At 36.9% G+C, this 12,108-nt stretch overlaps 1 protein-coding gene across 6 annotated transcripts; it reads left to right on the forward strand.

The window, feature by feature from the left end:
• Window positions 1-235: 235 nt before the first annotated feature.
• LOC106095799 (serine/threonine-protein kinase greatwall) lies at window positions 236-11,843 on the forward strand. 6 transcript variants are annotated; one of them, XM_013263168.2, is made up of 11 exons: window positions 236-705; window positions 1,056-1,542; window positions 4,153-4,311; window positions 4,370-4,524; window positions 5,053-5,220; window positions 5,302-5,418; window positions 7,131-7,294; window positions 8,304-8,402; window positions 8,522-9,109; window positions 10,950-11,074; window positions 11,141-11,843. In XM_013263168.2, the coding sequence occupies exons 1-11, from the start codon at window positions 457-459 to the stop codon at window positions 11,404-11,406; spliced, it is 2,577 nt and encodes an 858-aa protein (XP_013118622.2). In that variant the 5' UTR covers window positions 236-456; the 3' UTR covers window positions 11,407-11,843. The 6 variants fall into 6 exon arrangements, with proteins under 6 accessions (XP_013118622.2, XP_013118623.2, XP_013118624.2 ...); XM_013263169.2 differs by having other exon boundaries at window positions 8,307-8,402; XM_013263170.2 differs by lacking the exon at window positions 8,304-8,402.
• Window positions 11,844-12,108: the final 265 nt, after the last annotated feature.

The raw sequence follows: 12,108 nt of genomic DNA on the forward strand, positions 1-12,108 counted from the left end.
TTATACCGAATGATTGGCGACTACAGAAATAATAATGTGCAAAAACTAACGACCTTAGCACGCAAAATACCTTTTCACCATTTATCAGTTTATTTTATCCATGGTGGGTTTCTTGTTTTGAAGCAAATGCATCTCTGGGCATAAAGCACAACGCCGTTATAAAATACAATTGACGGCATTGAGTTGATTGAGCTGTCAAATGTTGTTGGTAGTTGTTTTTGTACATCATTTTAATTTTCAACGTCTCTAAAGATAGCATTTTGCCTTAAATATTTAGTTGATTTAAAAAATAAAGGAAAATATACATAAATATTATTGGTAGTATTGTCAAACTTAAACGCAGAGACATGCAATCGAAGGAACTTTCATAAGTATTGGCCTTAAGCAATAAAAAAGACTGAGCATAGCTGAAAAATATTTAGCTGAGATTGAAAGTTGGCGCGCGGAGAAAAAAATATGGACAATTTTGAAATACATGTGATTGAAAAAACAGGAGATGGTGGTGAAGAAAGATTCCAAAACAAATTGGAAAATACAACAGAAAATGAAGTGGACAAGGATGACATGGAAAATGTTGCCCACAATAATCATACGACTGAATGGAAAACTCCCAAGAAATCGAATATACTTTTGGAAGGAGAAAAATTATTAGATAAAATCAACATTTTGACAACAAAACCTGAAAATACATCGTCCAGCACGAAGGTAACAAGAAATTAACAAATGGCCGGGACGCTTGTTTGTAGCCTGTTAGCAATACAGTTGTGTACATGTGTGCTTAAAAATCTTGAACCTCGCCTAACCCACAGGGTTGTCCTGTTATATGATAGTGCATTAAGAATGTTTTGTTGTTGTTTAGTTATGGGATCGGCACACATACACACACTCTCACTTGTAAATAGTGTTTGTTTTTGTTATTACACATAGAAAGTTTTTTCTTTATTGCTTATCTTCATGAGAGAAATTAATGCAGAAAGGCAATGATAAAAAAAACCGTTTGACACAATGGGCGCCAACATTAGAGTGTTAAGTTTTTTTTGTTTTCCTTTTTGCAGCTTCCCACAATAAAGGATTTCGTCATAATTAAACCCATTAGCCGTGGAGCATTCGGAAAAGTATTCCTGGGTTATAAGAACAATGATCACAGTCGACTTTTTGCCATAAAGGTGATGCGTAAATCCGAAATGATAAACAAGAATATGGTGTCACAAGTTATAACTGAGCGTAATGCCCTGGCGCTTTCGCGCAGTCCATTTTGTGTGAATCTCTTTTATTCACTGCAGTCGTTGTCCTATGTCTATTTGGTTATGGAGTATATGGTGGGTGGTGATTTGAAATCCCTGTTAACCATGTATGGCTATTTAGATGAAGCAGCAGCGAGATTTTATGTTGCTGAAGTAGCATTGGCATTGCAATATCTGCATGAGCATGGAATAATTCATCGTGATATAAAGCCCGATAATATGTTGATATCGGCCACAGGTCATGTTAAGTTAACCGATTTTGGTTTAAGCAAAATTGAGATGAGGAAAGGTGAAAGGGGTAAGTGGTGAAATATTTTAAACTATTTTATTATTTTATTTTGGTGCTATTTTTCATGTGATATTAAATAAGATGGGTACTAAGCCATAAGTTGTATATTTTAACAACAACAAGCGCCATGGAAAGCATGCCTATCTAGTATAAATAACACCTAGGTTTGGATCCTGGCTTGAAAATTTAAACATGCGTTCAGGGCGGGTATTTTTCACCGTATTGTTGTTGGCTTGTTGTGGGGCGGTTATTCGGATGCTATGGGCGACGGTCGATCTCCTCATGAATACTTTTTTAACCTGACTTATGTGTTATACTTGTCCCCCGGTAGCCGAGTTCGTAGTACGCTCGGACTACTACTACTAGCGCGCGGGTTTGGGTACGATTTCCACTATAGGTCTGGTCTCACCAGGCCTTCAAATCCTGACGTTTTCTTGTACCGCGGATTGGACAAAACTCTGTATTACTTCATTTTGCGTTTTATTCAACTGCCGAGTTCAATTTGCTGTAGCATTCATTATAAACTTGGGACAAGAACCTACATATCTTGGTGGCCTCGCCAGAGAAATTGAAATATGATAGGTAGTGGTTAAACATTATAGTGTGGTCTCGTCAACTTTGTAACACGCAGTGGAATGTCCGAATGCCGCCCTCCGAACTGCGACGGGCTGTCTCCTCAGTTCTCATGTGGACCACCTCCATCAGGAGACAAAGATTCTACCAGTGCGAAGACAACTACATGCTGTCTAAGCAATACCTTTTGGGCTGTTATCGCAGAGACTATCAAAATCATCATCTTGTGCATAGAGATCCACCGCCCAGAAGCCTTAAGGTAGATTTACATGATCTAGAGCGTGCGTGAGGTTCAGCGCTACAAGAGAGAACCTTTTGATCAAGCGGCATATCAAGCAGTTCTTGACAACATTCATGCAGACACGGTAGCAAATGCGGCAAACCAGAGAAGTTCTGGCTAACTTATTTTCCGGCAGGTGCAGCAGCCGCCTCAACTTCTACAGAGCAAGGATTGATGCCGACGTGCAAGATGTATGTCCCGAATGTCCAGCCAGACCCGCTCGACTCAGACCCAGATCCATGTGGGCGCACCCCATCTTAGTCGCAGAGTTTCTGGGTCTTGACACTCAACAGAATCAAACAGGCGAAAGATAAAACACAATAAACTGCTGCAACAACAATACCTATGCCGCCTCAACTTCTACAGAGCAAGGATTGATGCCGACGTGCAAGATGTATGTCCCGAATGTCCAGCCAGACCCGCTCGACTCAGACCCAGATCCATGTGGGCGCACCCCATCTTAGTCGCAGAGTTCCTGGGTCTTGACACTCAACAGAATCAAACAGACGAAAGATAAAACACAATAAACTGCTACAACAACAATAGCTATGCTATGTAAAACTCCTCTCCAAGGAGGTGTTGCACTGCGGCACGCCGTTCGGACTCGGCTACAAAAAAGACGCCTATTATTATTGAGCTTAAACATGAATCGGACTGCACTCATTGGTATGTAAGAAGTTTGCCCCTGTTCCTGAGTGGAATGTTTATGGGCAAAATTTGCATTTGCATAAACCGAGCGTTTGTTGCGTTAATAATGTCTCCGAATTTCTTCTCAGCTACATGCACATCTAAGGGTGGTGGTAGTTAACTTTTTTTGGTTTTTAGAGGTATATAGAAACAGTTATGATAAAGTGGTACGATCTTAATGAAAACGGGATTACAAGTGATAACGTATTTTATCATACCCGGTAAGACAATAGAGATATCTGGCAAGCTGCTGTCCACCCTCAATTCTGGCGGGGGGAATTGTTATTTATCATGCAAAACCTGTATTGCCAAAGCCATTACGCACTGGCTTCTACATGGATAATGGCATAGTTCGTGAGGCGCAGGCCCCGCGAACAACTATAAACCGTTGATATGTATTGGTTGGTTAGCTCGACAGTTTCACTTTCGTCAAACGCAGGTTAGTTATGTCAAAAGGGTGTATTATGAAAAAAAAAAACACTTACCTGCAGATTTATAGTATAGAACAGGCATTGTGGCACGTGCCTCTCACAGGTAAAAAGGATTAAATTTATCCTTATACACTTACGGTCCGGAAATTGCGGGTGTAGTCCTTTGCCAGAATGGACCAGGTTTTCCCCCTTAAGTACGAAAACCATTCTACATGTTGCTCCAAAAATCCTCGCAAGGAGCTGCAGTCAATTTTTTCCACTTTTTAAGCTATCGATAACATCGGTATCGATCGAGTCCATTCGCCAAATCTTACCCTTGAGGGTCTCGGACTATTTTACCTCGTTCTTGTACTTGTTCAGGTATTATGTGTACAGATCCTAGTCCGCACGTAGATTTGCACCGCAGCCTGTAACAAAGAATGATTATTACTTTAAATTGCCTGCGAACATTCCTTTCCATATGCTACAACTGCATAGTAGTTGTTTCGACATGAACTTAAGATCGAAACTTGTTTATGCAGTGGAAAAATTAAAGCCATAGGAGATACACCACATCAACCTTGAAACTATTTTTTCCATAATTCATTTAAAAAATGTGTTTTTTACAATAAGTTGTTTTAAAAATATATATTTTTTTGATTCGATTAGATTTGGAAATATCCGATCTTATCAACTGTTCCCCAAATTTAAATGCAAGAACGCCTGGACAATTATTATCATTAACATCGCATTTATCTTTTGGATCCGAAAAGAAATTGGATTGTGGAACTGGAACTTCAAACTTTATAAATACCATAAATAAACACAGTAAGTCTGAAAGAAGTGGAATATTTCATTTATTGTAATCCCTTACAAATGTTTCCAGATAATATAATGGAGTCATCAGATAGTGAAGCCGACACATCTTTAAATGATGCAGAAAAAACCAATGATAGCAAAATATCCGGCGTATCGCCATTCTTTTCAGCTGAAGAAATAAATGTATCAATAGCAGCGACGCATACTTGTAATTACAATAATGTGAGTGAACAATTCAAATTAATTATTTTTTTGGTATACGATAAAACAAATAATATATGACAGGTTGTAAATTCCTATAGCAAGGGTTTCTTAGTTTTAAGTATTTTGAAAAATGTATATTATAGTCTTGTAAAGTCATAAATTGTTTCTAGATGAGCATTATATGTAGCCCCTAATATCTTCTAAACTAAATTTTTTGTTCTTAGGGGTCGATTGTGAATAACAATTCAATTTCAGTTGCGTTGCCAACGGGCAAATTTTTAATAAAAATTTTCATTTCTTTATTGAATTGCATACTTTTTTACAATTTACTTAGTAGCTAAATGTTCAAAACACTTATATTGACTGTACTTGACAACAATTTCCAAAGTTATACTAATTTTTATATCAAGGGTTTATCTTGTGGTTACGCAACTGCAGTTGAGCTACAATCCCTAATCGACCCATTAATGTTATTGTTTTCTTTTGCCTATTTTTCAAGTTTTATTCAAAATTATTTCTGTTCTCTTATTTCTTTTCGATTTTCAGTTAATTGACAGCTCATCTTCATATCATACTTGCGCGTCTGTAGATATAACAAAATTCTCACCCCCACTGGAACGCGATGAATATGTCAGCGCAAGTAATATACCGGCACCAACACAAAAACATGTAGAGTTCGCCGATAATAACAACGCTTCAAGAGCATATTGCAATGTGAGTGAATTTTTTGATTATCATGATCAACTTTTTGTTAATCATGTTTTTGAACAAATGTGAATTAATTTTACTTTTAAGGGCTGCAAACATGACTTTGATAAAGAAAACATCTGTAACAAAAACTTAGCCAAAGTGGAAAATGCTGACGATACGTCATTTGAGTTTTCTATGATGCGCCGTCGTTCCATTGATGAGGTTTGTTTGCTGGTATTCTTGTAAATGTTTTCTGTTCTTCTTTTGTGTATATTATTGTGTAACGTCCTATTCTGAATACTATGCAAGGTGAAGTTTTATCTAGGTCTATGTCTACTGAACTTACGGTTAAAAATGTGAGGTTTGATGTCAATGACAAGTAAAAGCGTGCTAAGTTCGGCAGGGCTGAACCTTGAATTCTGCTTAAAAAGTAATAATTCACTTTGTATTTGAAACACTCGAATTGGGTATTGATTGAGGCTTCTATAGTCTCAAGAAGTCATTTCCGGGTTAAAGGGCCTTTATCTTTATAAAGGGTGATTTTTTTGAGGTTAGGATTTTCATGCATTAGTATTTGACAGATCACGTGGGATTTCAGACATGGTGTCAAAGAGAAAGATGCTCAGTATGCTTTGACATTTCATCATGAATAGACTTACTAACGAGCAACGCTTGCAAATCATTGAATTTTATTACCAAAATCAGTGTTCGGTTCGAAATGTGTTCAAATTTTGACAAATTTTGTTCAGCGATGAGGCTCATTTCTGGTTGAATGGCTACGTAAATAAGCAAAATTGCCGCATTTGGAGTGAAGAGCAACCAGAAGCCGTTCAAGAACTGCCCATGCATCCCGAAAAATGCACTGTTTGGTGTGGTTTGTACGCTGGTGGAATCATTGGACCGTATTTTTTCAAAGATGCTGTTGGACGCAACGTTACGGTGAATGAACACATTTCGAACCGAACACTGATTTTGGTAATAAAATTCAATGATTTGCAAGCGTTGATCGTTAGTAAGTCTATTCATGATGAAATGTCAAAGCATACTGAGCATCTTTCTCTTTGACACCATGTCTGAAATCCCACGTGATCTGTCAAATACTAATGCATGAAAATCCTAACCTCAAAAAAATCACCCTTTATAAACTGATCGTCAGAGTGCTGGAGGTCATAAATGTACCTCACGCACCAAATTGCCGCCAAATCAGATGAAAACTCTAGGGAACCAGGAAGTCAAATCCGTGGATCTGTTTTAATGGGAGCAGGTTATTCACCGATTTGGACCCTGCTTGGCATGATCGTTGGAAGTCGTAACCAGGGCTACGGAGTAGACCGGAGTCGAGGTTTTGAGAGCGACCAGGGGTTGGACTCTAGGGTCCGCCTCCGCAGCCCTAGCCGTAACAGAACAAAATGTGGAAAATTTCATCTCAATCGGACAATAATTGCAGCTCCAGGGATATATTTCTATTATGACATTCTACTCACAATTCGTAGGTAGTTAAGGAGGAAGTTAATCCATTCGTTGAGAAAGTATATATGAGGAAATCCAAATCATAAATGATGATATTCGAACCTAGGCCTGTACATTAACAACATTTATTTCCATTTCGATAATCGTACTGATAAAGGATGACAATTTAGAATTAAGGGATCTTCGATGCTACCCCAGTGCTTTTACAACACACACGCACACACACACACTTTTTACATAATGTTTAAACGTTGTCTGCTATTCTGTTTGCTATTACGTCATGTGATGGGTAAAGTGTCATAAGTCTTATTTTTCCAATACAGGCTTTAACATTTACTTTTACTCTACTAATTTTTGCTAGTCCTTCCTACAATGTACTTTTTTGTGTTTTTTTATGTGTGATTTTAAACCCTTTGATTTTTTATTTCTTCTCGTATTTTAATTTTTTTTTCTTTTTCGTGCAGCGTATTCGCTCTTCAAAGCCTCAGGAAGATTCTGGTGTATCAAGTCGCAAAAGTGATTATTCCAATTCAAATGTGAATATTGAAACTACAACTTCTTCGATTGATAAAGCTGAAAATATGTGCAATTCTAGAGATGATTACAGTTGTTCGGATTATTCTAAAAGGTAAGTTTATCGGTGTTATGAGTTAACCTCCTATTTTAACTACCTACATTAAGGCTAAAACATAATGAGCGCGTTGAGTCTCGCGTTGGAAAATGCACCTCTGCAATTAAATCCCACAAAAGCAACGTGCAAAAGTAAAACGATTTTTAACTTTGACGCCTTAAAACACTACTTGGCCTTTAAAGGCCAAAACAGAATAAGCGCGTTGTGCTTTGTTTTTGAGCGTCGCGTTGAAAAATGCAACTCTGCAAACAAATACCACAAAAGCAACGCGCCAAAATTAACAATTGAACTCGAGCGTCATTCTGTGTGGCCACACGTGAAGTAGTGTTTTTGGTTGTCAAAGTTAAAAATTGGTTAACGTTTGCATTTTGCTTTTTTAACATTTGTTAGCAGAGTTGCATTTTCCAACGCGACGCTCTCTTTAGGCCAAAACAGAATGAGCGCGTTGAGCTTTGTTTTTGAGTGGCGCGTTGCAAAAATGCAACTTTGCACACAAATCGCAAACGCTTGAAAGTGAGCGTCGTTCAGTGCTGCCACATGATAGTGTTTTTAGTCGTCAAAGTTAAAAATTTGTTTAAATTCTGCGTGTTGATTTTTTGGCATTTTTTTGCAGAGTTGCATTTTTGACACGACGTCCCTCGACGTGCTCATTCTGTTTTGGCCTTTTGAGTGGTGATCATATTCGAAATCTACAACTAATTCTAAGACTTTTTTTACTAATAACGTATTTTTCATTTAAATCGTAGTTAACCTACTTATAAATATATGACTTATTATTGCTAAAAGTATTTTTAAGTAGTACAAGTAGTGTAGATTTGTTTTCTTTTGAAATGAAACTGTGATTCGAATACATTTTTAATCCAGGAAACATTATTCCTTACTTTGAAAATATAAAAATACTCATCATTTATTTATTTTGTTTTTTCATAACCAAAAACTAACACCGATACACTTCTTTTGTCCATCATAATGACTTTCTCATGGTTTCTCATCACACCACACATAGCAGCTATAACATAAATAACACAAACGAAATAAGCGGAATACGTATGCATTCGCCATTTCGAAATATTTCAAGGAATTTTAAGCGGCCGGAACTTCAAAGGTTAATATATAAACAAAAACACGTTAACAGCATCAACTTGCAAAAGCTCTGAGGCGCCAAAGTTTTTTTTTCTATTTTTCACAAATATTCCTTTTTATCACTCTCTTTCTCGACTATAGCTCTTTTCGCGGCTTGAAACGTAAAATAAATTTAATTAATCGTTCGGAAAATAATTCCAGTTTGGATATAGATGGATGCATTGGATCTGCTAGCACTGGTTTGACACAGGAGATCGATATCTTGGACATTGGCTCAAGTACCCCGAAGAAACGTAAAGCCAAATCACCTATAAGGGGAGTATTAAAAGTACGCTCACTATCTGACGAGGATATGCCCCAGCACATACATGATAATGTGGCAAATGTTGTATTCTCAACTCCGGTCTCATCGCAGAAATTACCACGACGTGATGGTGGCTTATTGGGCAAATTGAAGGCAACACGTTTCGCTTTGCCCTTGTCCATTGAGACAAAGAAAATGGAACAATTGACGGAAAAAACGTCTGGTGTGCAATATTTAAAAATGGCCCATGATGATCCAACCATGTCCCCCATTAATTTAAATCCCAATACTTTGCCCAAAACACCGAAGAATATCAATACACCATTTAGGACACCCAAGTCGGTGAGAAGAGGTGGTGGTGGTAGACATTCAAGTGAAAGAATTTTGGGTACACCGGATTATTTGGCTCCAGAGTTACTCTTGAAGTATGTATGATTTTAGCATTTCTCTAGTTTATTAAGATTGTATAGTTATGTTGAAAAACTCCATCACCGTGTTCTGGGTAACTAATAAAGGGCTGCTCAAAAAGATTTTTATGATACCTACACATTGTCATGCTGTGTTAGGTTTTAGTAAATATGAAGATGTTCAAACGTGGGATACTGACTACTACTTAATACCCCATACGCGACTCTACTTGGTAGAGAAGTTTTAACATGGCAAGGTACCTATCAAATGTAACCAGCATTAGTAAGTGTGGTCTCGTCAGCTATGTGACACACAGTGGAATAATATTCAAATCCGTCAGAATGCTGCTCTTCGAACTGCGATGGGCTGTCACGTGCACCATCCCCATCAGGAATCAAAGATCCTAACCGTGCGAAGACATTTCTACATGCTTTCCAATACCTTCTGGGCTGTTATCGCAGAGACCATCCAAGTCATCATCTTGTGGATAGGTATCCACCGCCTAGAAGCCAGCCAAATCGGATAAGAATTGCGTCCTCTAGTGGCTCAAGAAATCAAGATCTCAGATCGGTTAATATGGTAGCTATATCAAAACATGGAGCGTATGGCCCATTTACAATCCCAACCGACCTACACTAATAAAAAGTATTTGTGGAAAATTTCAAGCGGATAGCTTTACGCTTTCGAAAGTTAGCGTGCTTTCGACGGACAGACGGACATGGCTGGATCGACTTAAAATATCATGACGATCAAGAATATATATACTTTGTGGCACAGATATGTTTTTCGTTCTAGAGACGAAGCCTATTGAAATTGGAAAAAATTGGTTCAGATTTGGATGTAGGCTACATTTATATGTTCGTCCGATTTACAGAAATAATGCAATAAAATGGTCATTTGTTAAACGAATATCTCGAAATTTGGTAGGAAGCATTTTCTTATGACTCTCGACATAATTGGTGAATATAATAGAAATCGGTTCAGATTTAGATATAGCTCTCATATAAATATATCTGCTGATTTTTACTCCTGGAGCCACTGCAAGCGCATTTATTGACCAATCTTCCCAAAACTTTGTACAACGCTTTCCTCGACGACTTTCACAATATTTGCAAGATTTTGTAGCAATCGGTTCACATTTAGATATAGACCCCATATATATATGTTCGTTCGATTTGCAATAATAATGCAATAAAATAGTCTTTTGTTAACCGATTTTCTCGAAATTTTGCAGGAAGGATTTTCTTATGACTACTGGTGAATTTCATAGAAATCAGCCCAGATTTAGATATAGCTGTCATATATTTATATCGCCCGAATTTCACTTCTACAGCCACTGCAACCTCATTTTTTGATCAATCTTGCCAAAATTTTGCACAACGCTTTTCTCGACGACTACCACATTATCTAAGAAGTTTGGTCGAATCAGATATCGTTTCAGAATCTGATATAGCTCCCATATATATGTTCCTCAGATTTTGGGTAATTTGCAATAATTTTGTCATTTGTCAACCGTAGTTATTACAGTTTAAAGATGTTTGCTCGAAATGTGATGCGGATTGTTTAATAAAGCATCTGAAAACATCCGGCGAGGTCCATCAAAATTGGTTCAGAATTAGATATAGGTCCCACTTTGTACCTATAGGGTAGGTGAAGGGTATTACAAAATCGGCACCGGCCGAATTTTGCCTTTCCTTACTGGTTTCTTTTTTTAATTTATGAAATTTTGAAAGTTTTTATTTTTTTATTTAATTTTAAAACGATTTTATGGTGTTTATGATCAGGAAAAGTAAATAAAATTGTGCTGAGATTCTACCCTGTAGAAACATGATGCTATAAATATTTATTTGTTTTTAGACAAGGTCATGGTCCTGCTGTCGATTGGTGGGCATTGGGAGTTTGCTTCTATGAGTTCTTAACAGGCATACCGCCTTTTAATGATGAAACGCCCCAAAAAGTATTTGACAACATTCTAAACAAAAGTAAGAATTTTAGTTGAATTTTTGTGAAAATGTGAAAATTTTCTAATTCCCTTTCGATTTCTGCAGATATTGAATGGCCCGAAGGGGATGAAGCATTATCACCCAGTGCTATGGAAGCTGTAGAACTCTTGCTTACAATGGATCCTACCGAAAGGCCGGCAGCTAAAGAGGTCCAACAAATGGAATTCTTTTCGTCTATAGATTGGGAGAATATGGAAAACGAGGAGCCACCGTTTGTGCCAACACCTGAAAATCCCACAGACACCGGTTACTTTGAGGCACGCAATAATTTACAACATTTGAAACTTTCAAATTTTGCATTAGAGGACTAATGGTCATAAGTCCGCTAAAGAAGCTTGCCTAACGTTGGCCTTGGTGCACATAATCATCCTAGTTGTGATAAGTTTAATGTTTTTTTTTTATATTTGTTATACTTTTATTTGTTTATTTAAGCATTCTTCATTTAACCTGGAGCCAGGCTGCATCCGTAAATGATTAAAAACGTACATATATATAGCATAAATACATATTATAAACAATTTTCACATATTACATTACAACCATTACCATTACTTGCTGAAGAATTTCGTTACAGCCAACCCATTTAGCTCGACTTGAATTGGATCGTATTACGATTTTCGATGTTTCAACATATTTTTGTTTTTAGTGGTTACATATGTGTGTGTTTTAGTTTTTATATGTACATCTAACTCATCTATTCTTTTAGTGTTTTATTGATAATTTATATTCATACATACACATATTTTTTTTTTTTATTTAATTTAATACAGTCATTTATGTATAACTTCTTAACTATTTTATATTTCTGTTATATTTTAACTTGAGAAGACATTTTCTACATTTAAAAGGCTTTCCTTACCCCCATCTGTAATTAATTCTCATATGTGTAAGGATATTTTTTCTCACACTTCTCCTAGATTAGATTTTAGTGGATTGTATAGAAACAACTTATAGTCACTTTTAAAATATTGGAAATATTAAAAACTATAACAAGAAAAAATAATAATTGACAA

The sequence above is a fragment of the Stomoxys calcitrans genome, chromosome 2, assembly GCF_963082655.1.
Source record: "Stomoxys calcitrans chromosome 2, idStoCalc2.1, whole genome shotgun sequence".
In the NCBI taxonomy this organism is placed as follows: Eukaryota; Metazoa; Arthropoda; class Insecta; order Diptera; family Muscidae; genus Stomoxys; species Stomoxys calcitrans.

Excerpts from the sequence above, each read along its gene's own strand:
- LOC106095799 (XM_013263168.2), top strand. The coding sequence starts at position 457 with ATGGACAATTTTGAAATACATGTGATTGAAAAAACAGGAGATGGTGGT. Across the intron at positions 5,419-7,130 it reads GCCGTCGTTCCATTGATGAG|CGTATTCGCTCTTCAAAGCC; the intron begins GTTTGTTTGCTG and ends TTTTTCGTGCAG. Across the intron at positions 11,075-11,140 it reads TGACAACATTCTAAACAAAA|ATATTGAATGGCCCGAAGGG; the intron begins GTAAGAATTTTA and ends CGATTTCTGCAG.